The sequence below is a fragment of the Macrobrachium nipponense genome, chromosome 33 (assembly GCF_015104395.2).
Source record: "Macrobrachium nipponense isolate FS-2020 chromosome 33, ASM1510439v2, whole genome shotgun sequence".
In the NCBI taxonomy this organism is placed as follows: domain Eukaryota; kingdom Metazoa; phylum Arthropoda; class Malacostraca; order Decapoda; family Palaemonidae; genus Macrobrachium; species Macrobrachium nipponense.
The window spans coordinates 34,578,592-34,596,686 of record NC_087219.1 but is presented as its reverse complement, the minus strand read 5'-3'; the positions used below and the strand labels follow the sequence as shown (position 1 = coordinate 34,596,686).

The window sequence follows — 18,095 nt, the reverse complement described above, 5'->3', positions numbered from 1 at the left end:
AGATACATAAGTGGCAAACTATCCCAAAAGGATTACTGCAAAGACAATACAGACATCAGCCGGCCATGGGTCCTCTTCGTCATTTCGTCTGACCAAATGTGAAATCAAGGTAGGTAATCCGAAAAATCCTCCTCCTTTGTCTCGAAAGAGGAGCGAGAGAGGTTGGAAATCATAGAAATCTTACTCTATCTAACTAGAGAAGCTATGGAAATGGGAAAACGTGTAAATCCTACTTTTCATTTATCTGATCTGAGGGGAAATGGAGGTGGGAAATCCTACCCTTTTGTCTAACCAGGAGAACAAAGGAGGTGAGAAATCATGGAAATCATACTCCTTTGTCTAACTGGAAAAGCAATCCAAGTGAAAAATCAAACCTTACTCCTTTAGAACAAATGAAGTGAGAGATCATAGAAATCATACGCCCTTGTCTAACCAGAAGAAAAAAGGAAATGAGGAATTCATGGAAATCATACTCCTTTGTCTAACTGGAAAAGCAATCAAAGTGAAAAATCAAACCTTACTCCTTTGTCTGAGCAGAAGAAAGATGGTAATGGGTTGAATCCTATGCCTTAATCTAACAGTGGGATTTCCCCACTTCCTTCCGCCAAGCGAAGCAGAGTGAAGGAAGAATGAAAGCCTGCGAAGTATGAAATCCTACCAATCGATGGAGCGATGGAATAGCAGTCTTTTTTTACTCAGCACCCTTTCATGCTTCGTCTCTCTCTCTCTCTCTCCCCTTCCACCCCATCCCACCCACCCCATTAGTCCTCTACCACCCCATATACCTCAGAAATCTACACTTCAGCGGCTCCAGATCCACAATAATTCACGCTGAAGGTACATAAATTGGTCACCCTCACACGACAATCGCCAGTCTTTGACGAAGGTGTCTGGAAGGTAAGATGGTGCTGCTGCTGTTACAAGACCTCTGGTGGTACTTTCTTCCAGTTTTGTGAGGATACCCTTATCTTTGGCACTTTCTTCCAGTGCTCGTGAGAAATTCCTATCTTCTGACTGTCTTCCGGTTCTGTGAGAATCCTGCTGTTACAAGATCTATGGTACTTTCTTCCAGATTTGTGAGAAAGCCCTGATCTCTGGCATTTTACCAGTCCTGTGAGAATTCCATGATCTCTGGTTCTATCTTCCGGTTCTGTGAGAATTCCATAATCTCTGGTACTGTCTTCCAGTTCTGTGAGAATCCTGTGGTCTGTGATACTTTCCTCCAGGTCTGTGAGAATTCCCTGATCTCTGGCATTCTTCCAGTTCTTGAGAATTCTATGATCTCTGGCATTCTTCCAGTTCTTGAGAATTCCATGATCTCTGGTATTGTCTTCCAGTTCTGTGAGAATTCTTTGGAGGAAATTCATTCTGCTACGCTTATTTATTCCAGTTCTGTGAGAATTCTTTGGAGGAAATTCATTCTGCTACGCTTATTTATTACTCAAATTCTTCTCCGTGGTTGCGTCAGTCTAGAAAACTGTTAGTTACCATAAAACAATTGCTGTTTGTAATTACTTCCTTGGGAGTCTTTGTCATTGTGGAGGATGAAAATCGACTTCAGTGCTTAATTAGTTTGTGTTTTGTAATCTACATGCGTGATGTAAATCATACTTGACGATGGAAATGCTTAGTTATCAGCAAAAAAACAAAATACTATAAGGAAGATGATTGTCAATTCATGACAGTCTAATCCACAGAAGAAATATAGAACATATTTTTCACTGTAGAGCAAAAGAAGAAAAATCTTGCTTGATACACACACACACACACACACACACACACACACACATATATATATAATATATATATATATATATATATATATATATGTATATATATATATATAATATATATATATATATATATATATAATCATTTCGGCTTTCTAATAGTACACATCACAGATTTTATGTGAAAATTGTCCTCGTTTTCTCTGCATGTCTAATTTTTTACTCTGGTTATAACTGATGTTATGGATTCTCTGTAATAATGGGCCATCGTCCTTGTAAATTGTTCATCTCGACTTTGGCCTTCAAATCTATTGGGTATGTTTTGTTATTTCCTGATTAATACGGGACTCAAAATCCACTCTCAGTTTCCCCAGCAATAGCTCGTACCAAGTAAGTGGGTGGATACACACTGTGATCCTTATGACATGAATGTGAAATTACCTAGACCGATATAACGGCCCAAACTGAGCACAGTCAGTACAAGAAATAACAATTATTCAACTTCCCTTCTTATGTGGTGACCAACCTACCTCTGAAAACGAGGCAACTTCAAGAAACGCAGATGAAAGAGGCGAGTGGTATACTGATCACAACTTTGATTCTCAAGTTTATAACTCCCACACAAAGTCAGTAACGAACGTGTAGCCTGTTGAGGAGTGTAACAAGGCTATGCAATTGGTGGTGGTGGAACATTGCCACAAGCCTCCCAAAAGTAACATCCAAAGTAATACCTGTTAAATACAGAGTGCGACCACCCTTTCGAAGGAAGTGTAACGTGGCCATGTTAGTGGTGATAGTGGCACATAGCCACCCAATAGTAATATCAGAAATAATACCTGTTAAATAAGTAATGTGGAACCAACTTGTTGAAAGAGCTGAAGAAAATCCTACTTTGGATTAAAGAGTTGAATCACTGATCAGGAAAGATGCCTTTGGTGTGACTCTATGACGGGAACAATGTGCAGAGAAGTTACTGGTAAGAACATATTTTTCAGAACCATCCCAAACTCTGCAATCACTCATCCTGTTTCTATTAATTTCACAAATCTAATCTCTCGGCCTTATCCTCCCCAGATGTCACTTTTGCCTAGTGGAATCCTCCTCCTGCTGTGTGCATTGTCCAGGGCACAGAACCCAAACTGCCCAGCCTATACCCATGATTGCGTTCCCTTTTACCAGTGCGTCAATGGCGTCATCAATACATCGGGTGGAGGACTGATTGACCCCAGAATTGGAACAAGTAATGTAAGTTGTTTCATCATCTATAGCTCTGCTTACTGGTCACTGATCTCCATTTTAAGATGCTATGTCAGCAGAATAAATCCAATTTAAATGTTTTTCAACACTTAATTTACACAAAACACATGATAAATACTAGACAACTTTATCATTAGAACCAAGAAATTAATAAATAACAGTCTTCACAGGTGAATTTGTCATACTTATTCACCTTTATCAGGTAAAGGTGTTGTAGAAGTAGTAGTTAGTAGTAGTATATTATGATAATCAACAACTTTATCATTATTATTATTATTATTATTATTATTATTATTAATTATTATTATTATTCATTCTAGGGCTGCACAGTTACAGACACTGGAGAATTTGGCGTTTGCTGCCAGATACCAGGATCGACAAACCCAAACCTCATACCTTGTTCGGGCGGCCAAATTTGTGTCGAGCCAGTTTACTGCAGTGCTGACGGTACAGTCAACACTGACGGAACAGGACTGATAGATATTCGGAGGGCCCGTGTAAGTATATCTTCATATTTTCCCTTTTGGTTCATGGAAATGGTTAGCCATTACTGATGTGGTCCAGTCATGCGGCGAAACGAGAAGAATCCTTTGAGTAGAAATGAGTGCTATAGGGTGGTTTACCCTTGTGGCAAGAATGGAAGGTAGATTAGTGAGACGTTGTTAACCTGAATGATAAGCTACAAGCAACAGAGTGGATTAGTGTGTTTCAAGCTGCTTTGGACATATAGACGGAATAGAAAAAGTTCTAGATAACAAGATGGACCAGAGTGTTTATAAAGTGGTCTGACCACGTGGCAAGAATGAAAGCAGATGGTTTGGTGCGAAGTTTGGTTTACTGAAGTGGTAGGCAACGAGTAAAGGAGTGAATTAATGATGTCCGAAGTGTTTGGAAAGTAAAAACACTTGAAGAAAGTAGAAAGTGGATTAACGATGTTACGGGTGGTTCGGTTATGTAGATAGACTTGAAGGATCTTCTTGAGGAGGCTGGAACATGTAACTAGGATATGAGCATGCAACAGAACTAGTCATGCGTGAAGAAACGAATCGGTGCTTCAGTGTGGTTTGGTTGCATGGAGAGACCTGACGAGACCATCTGTTTTCTAAGTTTTGCGATGAGAGGGAGTAAGAAAGTGTTAAAAAAGTGTATGCAAGATGCCATAAGAGTTAAATAAGTTAAAGTATACGTTACAGGATTCCATACACTACAGATGAGGCTTGTGTGTAAGTATACAAAATGACTGTGCTTGGGCAGCAGAGGTGTTGGAATGAAGGGATCTAAATGTCCAAGAAGAGCAAGGAGTGGGGCGTGATAGAAGTAAACTGAGGACTACATGGAAGGGTGTCGACCCACTCCTAATGAGGCTTCTGTGAATTCTGAATTGCAATTACTGTCTTCTTGATTTTCTTTGCACCAATTCATCTTTAATGAAAAGAAGGCTTATTTATTTACAAAAACAAAGAAGTTGTCTAGATATTTACCAGAGTGTCATGTCTGCAAAACTGTTTTGAGTAATGGCTTATTTTTATATATTTTTTAAATTGGGATATATCCCACTCTGTAAAATGCAAAAATGATCAAATTGTCTACCAATTTGAATTTGAAAATGAAGCCTACTCTAACAATTAAAATACTTCCTTCCCTATCTAGTAAATTTTAGGAATTGGGCAGATTATAAAAAAATTAATTGATAACTTCTTTTCTAAAATTATGATGTAGTTACTTCCGCTTATAATTCAGGAGAGAAGTGCAGTAAGTAAAATTAACCTACATAAACAATAATCAGTAATATTAGGCACACACGTCGTTTTATAACAGGATAAATAGTCACATAATTAACGAGAATTAGACCGTAAAACCTTAATATAACACAAACACCCAGGAAGATGATAAACCACAGAGACAGTTTGCGGTTGGCAGCGAAGGCAACCCATTGTTAGATGTCGTGCGGCACTTTTTACCGCGAAGGACAATGCGTAGGGCAAAGGATGCATTTATTTATTTAGTAAATGGGTCAAGAGAGTAATATTCGCCTCTTGAATAAGTGAAGGTTATAGGAATGATAGAGCAAAAACAGGAAAGGGATTTCACGACCTGGTGGTAATGGGGATCGTGCAAATAACAAAGTAATTATCACGTTCAGAACGGTAGACGGAACCCACAATTGAACTACATAAATGTTGACATAATTTAAGAATGAAGTTGTTACTACAAAATTTCCCATCCTTTATTCAAAAATGCTCTCTGAATACTTCCTTATTATTTTGTCTTTCTATTGTAGTAGAGCAGGTCTTAAAAACTGCCTTTCCCTCAGCCGGGCAACTGGCTCTATTCTAACCCTCCTAGGTCTTTATCCATTCGAATTCACAACTCGAGAGACACCTACTCTTACTTGCTGTAGAACGAATGCCCAAAATATTGATCTAGACTCAAGCTTTAGAATTCTAAAATCAACGCTTCAACCATTACAGAACTGCCTCGTCGACAACAGTAACGACGCCTTGGGGATCTGCTGTTCCCCTACTGGCCAGACCGTAGACAGATGTCCTGGAGATGCCATTTGCGTCGAACCAGGGCAGTGCACCACGAGGGGCTTGAGTACAAACAGCGAATACCTTCCCTACGGACAAGGAGGCTCCTGGACCAAGTGCAGGATCCAAGTAGGGCCCTACAGCAGCACCTCGGGAATCTGCTGCCAGAGGCCTAATAATCGGTACGAGGCCGCCAGGGAATGCGGCGTGCGCCATTCCGACGACAATCAGGTGACGCGCATACGACCCCAGCTGGCCAAAACGACCGCCGACTTCGGCGAGTACCCCTGGCAGGCGGTCGTCTTCCACAGGAACTTTACCTTCAACTGCGGCGCCACGCTGATCTCCAACCAGTGGCTGGTCACGGCGGCCCACTGCGTCTCCGACCGCTCCAACCTGAAGGTCCGCCTCGGGGAGTGGGTCGTGAACGACAACCAGGAACCTCTCCAGCCGAGGGACTTCGAGGTCACCAGGACCGTCGTCCACCCTAACTACAACTCGTACAATCTGCACAACGACATCGCCCTCATGAAGCTCGACTCCCCGGTCAACTACGAGTACCACATCAACAGGGTGTGCGTTCCCAGGGCGGACCAGGCGCCGCCGGCCCAGGGTACGAGGTGCTTCGCCACCGGCTGGGGCAAGAACGCCTTCGACGGGCAGTACCAGGCGACCTTGAAGCAAATCGATATCCCGGTGGTGGAGCAAGGGAAGTGCCAGCGGCTTCTGAGGAGGACTCGGCTTGGGAAATACTTCAGGCTCGACGATTCCTTCGTGTGTGCCGGTGGCGAGCCTAACAGGGACGTCTGCAAGGGCGACGGGGGAGGTCCTCTCGTGTGCCAGGACCCTTGGACCGGGAATTACTTCCTCTACGGGATAACTGCTTGGGGCATCAGCTGCGGAGAAGACGGAGTGCCCGGTGTTTATGTCAACGTGCAAAAGTTTTCAAACTGGATTTGGCAAAATGCTGAGAGCCGGACCCCCCCCCCCTCTCTCTCTCTCTCTCTCGTCTCTCTCTCTCTCTCCTCTCTCTCTCTCTCTCTCTGCTTCTTTTCGTTGATCCCTATAGCCTTACCTCTTCTAATAGGCGCTTTTTTATCGTTATATGCGTTTGGGCATCATATTCACTGTTTACTCCTGGGGTAGACAACGGAATACATTCAAAAACAAGACAACTTAATGGTTAGGTCTCTCTCTCTCTCTCTCTCTCTCTCTCTCTCTCTCTCTCTCTCTCTCTCTCCTCGAAGGCATCATATTTAATGTTTAAACCTTGGTTAGGTTAAGGAATAACTCAGTTGAATAATCAAGTTAATTTGAATTGCACGACTGTCACTCATTAACTATTATAATAATATATTATGCGACATACCGACTGAACTGGTGCCAGCGAATGAATAAACTATGATATTATAATATTAAAAAATAATAAACTATGATATTGTCAACGTGTTTTCTCTCCAGACATGTACTACTTATTTAAATCAATCCCAAAGTGCATCAGCTGGTAGTTCACACGTGTGGATCCACGACCCTCAATAACAGAGAGTCAAGGTATTCATATAATTAATATATATATATATAATATATATATATATATATATATATGTGTGTGTGTGTGTGTGTGTGTGTGTGTGTGTGTGTGTAGTATGTATGTATGTATATTTAATATATATATATATATATATATATATATAATGTGTGTGTGTGTGGTGTGTCCTGTGTATGTATGTATATATGTGTGTATATATGTATGTATGTATGTATGTATATATATGCATATATACGATACGTATATATATAATATGTGTGTAAATATATGTCTGATGTATATATATTAAGTATAGTATACATATAAATTTATACACAATATATATTTCTCTCTCTCTCTCTCTCTCTCTCTCTCTCTCTCTCTCGAGCGTGTACAGCAGGCGTGCTCCGTTCAGCTATGATTTTTTTTTTAGATCACTTCAATGTCATGGTCAAAGTGAACGACCGCTCTGAATGGGATATGACTTTGTCATGTTGCTGAAGGCTTCGGTGCGGATGGGAGAGAGAGAGAGAGAGAGAGAGTTGACCAGAATGACAAGGGAAAGATAAAATGCCTTGAAATAACTTTCTAGCATGAAGAAATAAACTGGATTACAGAGGTATAAAAATTAAATTAGATAACTGAGGAGAGAGAGAGAGAGAGAGAGAAAGTTGAGTAGAATGACAAGAGAAATATAAATAGCTTAATAACTGGTCTAGCATGAAGAATTAAACTGGATTACAGAGGTGAAAATTTCAATTGGATCACTGTGGGGAGAGAGAGAGAGAGAGAGAGACCGCAAGGAAAGCAAAGCAGCAGAGTAAAAGATCTTTGCTGTTTGACGTAGTTCTCAAATAAAGCTGGTAATTGTACGTATTATATATATAGATTAAATATATTATATATAATATAATATATATATATATAATATACTAATATATAATATATCTTTTACCATCAACCCTTCTGAACATTCATCGTACGGACTGGCAATTTTTAGCCATTTTTACCGCCTCACACAATTACTGGTTCTTCTTCCCTCTGCCATTAATCGTTCGCCCAGTCATTCTACCGAGGAATTCTTTACACCGATCTTGTAGCTTGAGAGAGAGAGACTGGGCGAGGTGGGGTGCTTGTGACAATCTCCACCACAAGACCAATAACACCATAATAATAATAATACCGCAATGACGTCATCACTTACGAGCCCTTTCACTGACGTCATCGTTTATATATAAAACTCCGGGCCCCCTTGAGGGTAACTCTGGTACCATCTCAAATGTAGGGGGTTGGGGGGAGGGGGGGGAAACATTATAATCAAAGCTCGGAACGAATTATATTAGTATTATACTATTATTAGTCATGCGATGGCTTGTATAACTTAATGGGTAAACATCCTTACAAATAATCAGATTTCTCTCGAAATCGAATCATTTCTTGCTATGGTAGATTCACATCAACCGTGCATCTGATGTCTAAGCCAGTCCCTTACGACGCTCCTGATTGACTATTGATAACCCAGTCACAGGGCTGGAAACTCTCAGTCTCTCTCGAGAGTTCACATAGGCAGGATGTATGTTACACCTCTCCTGAGGGGTACTTTTGAAAGACGTATCCCTCAGGAGAAGTGGAACATAGAGAGACTCAGAGTTTCCAGCCCTGTGATTGGCATCTTGATAACCCAATCAGGAGCGTCGTAAGGGACTGGCCTAGACATTAGATGCACGGTTGACGTGAAGCTACCATAGTCATGAGGACTAACTTTGGTTAAATTTCCGGAAGGATCCGCACAGTACTTTCAGCTAACCCTACTAAATAAACAGACAAACATACAAACAGGACCCAAGACACAGACAAGTAGTACCCTCTGGTTCTGTGCAGTGTGACAACAGTATTATATTATGCGGGTGCTAGCGTCAGAACATAAGTTTAAAGTGTCAAGTACGAATGGTCTACATAAAAATGTAAGTAAAAATACTTTCTTTTTTTGTCAAGAATGTCACAAGGAGTTCGAAAGTAAACAAACCAGAGTTCATTTAAACTTCAGTTTAAATCACCTATGGATTGTTTTCTTCCAATTATTCTTAATGGTTTTGACAAAGAAAAAAAACAAATAACAAAAACATTAATTTACATCTTGTTTTCTAGACCGTTTGTGCCTGAACTTTTTTGTTGAGCTTCATTTATTACTGAAAAAAAACATAAGGTTGCATCAAAGCTTTAACTGACTGACATTAAAAACATAAGGTTGCATCAAAGATTTAACTGTCATTAAAACCATAAGGTTACATCAAAGCTTAACTAACTGTCATTAAAAACATAAGTTTGCATCAAAGCTTTAAGCAACTGTCTTTAAAAACATAAGGTTGCATCAAAGCTTTAAGTAACTGTCATTAAAAGCATAAAGTTGCATCAAAGCCACAACCTTAGCTCAAATGACATCAAGAGGTTTGAAGACACCAACAGCCAAAGACTGCACCCAAGACATCAAAAAACACTCAAGGAATTCAACAAACGAAAGAAGTTTGCACCACTGCCTTCTACTCGACTTAGTTGACCTTCAAGCCCTTGAGAGAGGTCTTCGATGAAGCTTCTTGAGGGTGATACTCGATCCAGTCCTTCCTAACGAAAGATGGCGGTGTAGCGAGCTCAGAAACCTGTCAGGACCAACAGGAATGGGTGAGGGAGAAGGACCAGAAAACCTCCTCGAGTAAAATTAAAAAAAACGCCAGAGAAAATCGTGCGGATACTTTTTTTGGGATGTGCATGAAAATTGCAGGGTAGGTGCTGAAAGAAGAAGAAGAAGAAGAGGAAGAAGAAGAAGGAGAAGGAGGAGGAGAAGGAGGGTTAAAAACGAGTTACTTCGAAATGGCGTCTTATCAAAAGATCGAAAATATCGGACGATCAAAATACAACTTCAAGGCCATGTGATTCATTGTAGGAGAAAATTAAAACTTTGGGGTGTTGAGGTGAGGGGGCGATGAAGTGAATAGCTGTTGAGGATAAAAAAAAATGCAAGGTCTAGTGAGAATCTTACCAGTTCTTTAATAATAATAATAATAATAATAATAATAATAATAATAATAATAAAACGGCAGTAAGACCCTCTCTTAACCAAGTCCTGTTAGACTTGATTGCTGCGTAATTTGAGTTTATTTGATATTGAGTCTTATCAGGAAGACTGAAAAGAATCAAAATAGCCTCAGATAATAATAATAATAATAATAATAATAATAATAATAATAATAAAGTAGAAGTATGTAGCTGCAGAGTATACTGTATTTTTGGTAAAAGCATGAACACTCACCAATAGGGGAATAAATACATTTTAAAATAATAATAATAATAATAATAATAATAATAATAATAATAATAATAATAATAATAATAATAATAATAATACAGAAGTATTTAGCTTTACAGTATACAGTAATTGTGGCAAAACCATTAATACTCTACTAATACTCGCCAATATGGCAATAAATGCTTAAAAGCATTTCATGATATTCATAAAAAGGGGGGGAAAAACTCGTAACCAGAATGGCCTCTGACTGTTAAAAAAAAAACCGGCGAAATCTCAAATATAGAGAAAAAAAATGAAAATTGCAATAAAAAATGTCTCAGAACGTCTCCCATTTCACGCTCCCTTGCGCAAGCTTGGAGGAATGAAAATAAACACACAGCAGCAGTTTGGAGATAACTTAACCGCAAAAACAATAACAGCTCTCAGGGCCACAGGAAACGGATGTGTACAGGTATAGTATATGTGCTTTTGTCATCATGGTCAAGATGTTACTCCACAGACGAAGGGTCTCTCTGGACCTTCTGGGAGTTTCTGTTTTCTCGAATGAATGGGTTCTGCTCACGTAAGACGGACCCGAGATTTGAAATACGATGTGACTACAGACAGGGACAAGATGGCACCCTGAGAAAGGAATATAAGATGGCTCCAGAGAAAAAAACAAGATGGCGCCACAGAGAAGACCAGATGGCAAATGACAAGATGGTATGAGAAAAAAACAAATATCTTAGATAAATGAAGAAAAAAACAATATTGTTCCAGAAGAAGAACAAAATGGCTCCAGGGACAACCAAAATGGCTTCTATAAAATAATACAAGAAGGTATGAGACGGCAAAGGACAACATGGCATGAGAAAAAACAAATAACATAGATAAATAAAAAAAAAAAAACAATATTGCTCCAGATGAAAAACAAAATGTCTCCAGAGACAGCCAAAATGGCTTCTATCAAAAAATACACGAAGGAATGAGAAACAAACCAATATTGACAAAATATACAGAAAAAAAACTATTTGGGTCAAGAATAAAAAACAAAATAGCTCCAGAGAAAAAGACAAGATGTCATAAGGGAAGAAAAACAAAATGGCTCAACAGAAAACATAATATGGCTCCTAAAAAGGGCAGGCAAGAGAGTGTAAGAGGAAAACCCGTAAAGGTTCCAGAGAAAAAACAAAATGGTTCCTAAAAAAAAAAAGCAGGAAGCATAAGAGCAAAAACCAAAATGGTTCCAGTGAAAAAACAAAGTGGTTTGAGAGAAAAAAAAAAACAAGATGGCACAAGAGAAGAAAAAAATTAAATAAAAACAAAACAATTATTGCTCCAAAGGAAAGAAAAAAAGCTGGAACAAAAAATCAGGACAATAGTCACTCAGGTTTATTGGGTAAAAACGGGAAAAAACTAGGCTAGGGTATTATAAGATAGATATTATTATATTATATATATATATAGATATATATATATATATAATATAATTATATAATATAATAATAATTATTATAGTATATATAAATATATACTCAAATTTTAAAAATGAAATTATTACTTTTACATTTCCTGAGTAATGGAAAAAGTAACCTCTACTCATATCCATCCATTAACGTCTCTCTCTCTCTCTCTCCACTTCCCGAGAAATCTACAGCATCCTCATCCCGACGTAGAACCAGTTTGGTTCTGAACCCTCCAGGGCAGGACAAGACAAGAGGAAGGGAGATAAGTAGTACAGCATCTTCTTCTACCTGGGATGCACTTGACGACCGAGAAGGCATAGAGAGAGAGAGAGAGAGAGAGAGAGAGAGAGAGATAGAGACGAAGGCATACAGAGGTATAACTACCCGGTTTTTAGGTATGTGGAGACGCTGTTTCCATGGGGATGGAGGCTTAGCTTATCTTAGATCATCCAGTGAGAATTTACGCTTCAAGTTTGAAGGGTGTACGCATGGGCCATGCGTGGGAGTGATTTGATTAACTTTAAGTCTCTCTGTCCATATATATATATATATATATATATATATATATATATATATATATATAGATATATATATATATGTGTGTGTGTGTGTGTGTGTGTGTGTGTGTATATCATTCGAGCTACAAATGTCCTTTAATATCTAATTCGCTCATACCTCGGAATTGATATATTTTCATATATGTACCGAAGGGGAATATTTGGTTGATAATAATTTCGTCCCCTCATGGGATCGAACCACCGTCCAGTGGACGGGAACGATATCAGAACGGACAGTGACGTTCCCGTCCACTGGACGGTGGTTCGATCCCATGAGGGGACGAAATTATTATCAACTAAAAATTCCCCTTTGGTACATGTAGGAAAATATATCAATTCCGAGGTAGAGCGAATTAGATATTAATGGACATTTGTAGCTCGAATGATATATATGACTCACGGTGATGTGATAATTATTTATATATATATATATATATATATATATATATATATATATATCTTTATATATATGTGTGTGTGTATAATACTCAAATATATATATATTTAATACATATATACTATATATGTATACACAACATGTATAGTACATGGTGTGCATAGCTTAGAAAATAAGATAGCAGTTTTTCAGGAAAAAACTGCATTGAAAACGACCATATATATAATATATATATATATATATATATATATATATATATATATATATAATATATAGATACATGTACAGTAAATGTGTAGATAGCTTAGAAAATAACAGCAGTTCTTCAGGGAGGAAAAACTGCATTGAAAACGACCATAAAACAAAAAATCAAAAATTCAAATAAGACAGGACGCAAACGAGAGGAAACCTGAAGTCTTCCGTGCAGCTAACACAGACTTACCCACAAGGGTTAGATTGGTGGTAAGGGAGGAGGGAGGGGTTGGGTAGATATGGGGTGGGTTTGGGGGGTAAGGGAAGGGGTGATAGCGTTTGGGTGGGAGAGGTGGGTGGGGGTGGGTAAGAAGGGAATTCCGAAGTGTAAGACGAATGGCCACATTACCTAAAGTTACGAAGCGGAACAAATGATAGCATGGCGTCATGGTACTAGAATTCAATCATCAGTTTGCGCATATATGTGCGTTCGTTTGTTTATTTGTGTATGTTTGTGAGTGTTTGTGCTATTCAAATACGGGGTAATTCGTGTAATGCTGTGAGAATTCGTATTTCAGACTTTTTTTTCAAATCCTGCGTATGTGACCCCATCCGCCACCGAACACTCTAGACTCTCTCTCTCTCTCTCTCTCTCTCTCTCTCTCTCTCTCTCTCTCTCTCTCTCAACCTTTGCATCAAAATGCAGTCAGGCTTCTCTGTCGTTCCCCGACGTTCAGACGAAAATTGGAACATAAATAATAATCATATACGCTTCAGACCAATTGACTTAGGACCTGAAGATAGAGCCATAAACGTAAAAGCAACTTTTTATATATATTCTTATATATCTTGATAGTAATGTTAGTGATTTAGTCTATGGGTGTTTGCCTGGTATGTTAAAGGTCATTTTGCTCAATAATAATAATAATAATAATAATAATAATAATAATAATAATAATAATAATAATGTTTTAGGGGATTTTTGATCGGCTGTCAAAACGGGGGTGGGGCTCTTCCTATTGCCCCCCCCCCCCTCCACTGTTTTGACAGAATTTGGTAAGGTGCTTGCGAGAGTATAATATAAAAATAATAATTAGCTCTAGGACTCATGCAGAAGAGTGTGCTCCTAGAAACAGCGCGCAGAGTGAGAAAAGTGATGGACTCCTGAGGAGGCAGGATGCAACCCGGAATCCCCCCCCCCCCCCCCCCCCAACCCCCCACACTATAAAAACCACCCAGTCGAATAGGATGACTGCGATAGACCAATAATAATAAGAATAATAATTCGTCTGCCTGAACAGAGGAGCTATATGGAAGAAAATAGCTGGATTACCTGTCATATTCATTACTCATTATCCTACGTGTGAAATTTGAAAGAATACACTATACACTGTGTACAAAATCATACAGCTCATTGCATAAAAACATCATCAACAACGCGTCAACTACCTTACACGTACTTGTTTGTTTGTGTGGTGTTTTTACGTTGCATGGAACCAACGGCTTTACGTGACTTCCGAACCACGTCGAGAGTGAATTTCTATTGCCAGAAATACACATCTCTCACCACTCAATGAAATGCCCGGGAATTGAACTCGCGGCCACCGAGGTGGCAGGTTAAAACCATACTGATCACTCCACTGAAGCGCTTCATTGGCGTTGGTAAACGACTGCAGAAAAACCTCATCAGCAACACGTCAACCACCTTAACGTACGGAATGTAATATATAAAATTCAGGCCAAAGGCCAAGTGCTGGGACCTATGAGGTCATTCAGCGCTGAAATGGGAATTGAGGGTTGAAAAAAAGTTTGAAAGGCGTAACAGGAGAGCAGCTTCGCAGCTTCAGTGTCAAAAAACTGTCATAGTGGGTGGAATGGGACTATGAACGGAGGTATAATAAAAGGAATGAAAAGGGGTTGCAGTTAAGGGCTTAAGAGACGCTGCAAAGAACTCTGAACAAAGTCTACAGTGGCGGTGCACCGCGTGATGTGCAGTGACGGTAATAACCGGCATTACAGTTATTCATAACAAACATACATGTTTATATAACAGGAAAATGATCATGTTCAAATAACAGAGGAAACGAACGTATATATGTTTATATAACAGCAGAAAATAACTACGTTTACAAGAGAAAAATGAATACGTAAATGCTTATAAAACATAAAATAATGAAAATATTTATATAACACAGAAAAATGAATTTATGTATATGGCATAAAAATCAATATATTCAAAAGATAGTTTATGAATATTATCAAACAAAGACACACACAACGAATATATCTACATAACAAAGAAAATATGAATTTATCTATATGCCATAAAAAATCGATATATTCAAAAGATAGTTAATGGATATCATCAAACAAAGACACATACAAGTCCAAGACTTGAGTCAAAGACTACACCCGCAGCATATGGAGTCTGGGACACCGGATGTATATGTGGCCACTATCTACAGGCAGCGTTATGCAAATTCGGCGTAGCCACCGGGGACGAACCGGGCCATTTTTTTTTTTTTTTCTAAGAATAATGGGCAGAGGTGATCTAGCCCGTGGTGGATCTAGAAATCTTTCATTGGGGGGCTAGGGGGAATACTTGGGAAAAATTAGAGGCTGAAGAAGCTCCAGGACTCATGCAGAAGAGTGTGATCCTAGAAACGGCGCACATAGTAAGAAAAGTGATGGACTCCTAAGGAGGCAGAATGCAACCCGGAATCCCACACTATAAATACCACCCAGTCGAATTGGAGGACTGTGATAGACGAAAATAATAATAATAATAATAATAATATAATCATCATCATCATCATCATCATCATCATACATGCGTGTAACAAGTACACACGTACGGTACACATATATATCAATATATATAATGTATGGACACATAATATACACCGTAGTAGAAGTTGTTGGTTGATGCTATTGTTTTGTTGTTGTACAGTTGTTGTTGTTGTTGTTGCTGTTTTTGTTGTTGTTGAATAGTCATTAACTAAGCACATTTTTGCTACTAATAATGATTTATTGAAAGGAAACAATGGTCTATTATTCATATTCATGGGGGGGTGCCAGGGGGGTGGTTGGCCTGTGACCAGGTCCCCCCCCCCCCCTCTCCCCTCCTAAAATCAGCCACTGCTGCCAGAGTTCGTCTTAAAGCGATGAGACGTTTCGCCCTTGAAAAATTAACTAAACCTGTTCCTTGACGAAATTGGGGAGAAAAACTTTTGGAAAAAGTAGATACAGTGGTAGTAAAAAAAAAAAAAAAAAACGACGAGTCACTGCATAAAAAAACGTATTTGTAATTCAATGTATACCAAATTCTGACAAAAAATGTATGTATGTATGTATGTATGTACAATAACGAGGAGTTACTACAAAGAAGAAAAACACGTATTTGTAAGACAATGTATACCAAATTCTGACAAAAATGTACGTATGTACGTATATACAAAAGTTGTGTATGAATGTAAATACAAATTCGAGTTGCGTACATGCACAAGCTGTATATGTAAATACATACATAAGTCGTGTATGTATGAATACATACACAAGTTGTGTATGTATGTATGTATGTATGATACAAAAGTTGTATATGTATGCAAACTCATCCCCAAAGGCCTTGTCGAAATCCCTATGGGCAACAACGCCTTTTGGACCCATCCCACGAAAGTAAAAATGATCAGGAATAAATAATAATAATAATAATAATAATAATAATAATAATAATAATAATAATAATAATAATAATAATAATAATATCAGTAGGAGCAATAATAATAATATCAAGAGCAGCTAAAATAATAATAATAATAATAATAATAATAATAATAATAATAATAATAATAATAATAATAATTGCAGGAGTAATAATAATAATAAGAGCAGTTATAATAATATCAATAACAGTAGTAGTAGCAGAAATAATAGTACTACAAGTATTAGGATCAATAATAATAATAATAATTATTATTATTATTATTATTATTATTATTATTATTATTATTATTATTATAGCAGTAGGAGCAATAATATTGATAATAATAATAATAGTATTAAGAGCAGTTAAAATAATAACAACATTAATAATAATAATAGTATTAAGAGAAGTTAAAATAATAATAATAATAATAATAATAATAATAATAATAATAATAAGAACAGTTATAATAATATAAATAATAGCAGTAGCAGCAGTAATAGTAGTACTACATGTAGTAGGATCAATAACAATAACAAAAATAATAACAATCCTTACTTGTGTATGCTAGAGACAGACCTTCTTTCAAACACGTTTTATTAAAACTAATACTGTAAATTCTGCCATTATTTTCACTAATAAAATAATCCTTATTATTTTCGAGGACACAGAAGACCCAGGAACAGGTTACAGAGCCTACTACCTACCCTATCATTACGAATGACGTCATCGCCGTTTAAGGAATGCGAGGATATTATGATGATGGTGGTTCGTACTTTACAACCCTCGCTGAGAGAGAGAGAGAGAGAGAGAGAGAGAGAGAGAGAGAGAGAGAGAGAGAGAGAGAGAGAGAGAGAGAGAATTTATTATTATTATTATGCTGGAGATTATATTTATCAGATACTTATGACCACAGATACGACTATATAAAAACTTTTATAACAAGCACTTAAATCCATACGCATCCAAGTATACTCATCAGCTGTTAAATTTGGCACATGTAGGCCTAAGAAGTCTTGAGAGAGAGAGAGAGAGAGAGAGAGAGAGAGAGAGAGAGAGAGAGAGAGAGAGTAAAACTCAAGCCTCTTGCAATTATCTCAGGATAATGACGTTGCCGGTAAAATTGAACCACCTAATTATATATTCATAACCAGGAAGATACCGCTCAGAATTATTTAAGCCACCCTAACGGTAACGTTACAACCTGGGGTTTTACAGATAATAAGGAAGCCTATTACAAAGACTTTAAATAAATAAATAAACTAACAAAAAACTATATATATATATATATAATGGATATGGGAAGCGTTGCTATCAACCAACATACAACAAGGAGCTGAAGGAGACGTCATGTACCAGTAATTGTCCATTTATTAAACGAGCTGACGTTTCGAGGACACAGCCTCATTTTCAAAGCTGAAAAATGTAATTATAATATATAAAAGACTTAA

The 18,095-nt window shown here is 37.9% G+C and overlaps 1 protein-coding gene across 1 annotated transcript; it reads left to right on the top strand.

The window, feature by feature from the left end:
• Window positions 1–868: 868 nt before the first annotated feature.
• On the top strand, window positions 869–6,502 carry LOC135202829 (phenoloxidase-activating factor 2-like; the record flags this gene model as incomplete). Its single annotated transcript, XM_064232289.1, has 4 exons — window positions 869–897; window positions 2,805–2,975; window positions 3,308–3,484; window positions 5,459–6,502. Coding segments are annotated over exons 2-4 (1,392 nt in total), but the record flags the coding sequence as incomplete, so codon positions are not given.
• Window positions 6,503–18,095: the final 11,593 nt, after the last annotated feature.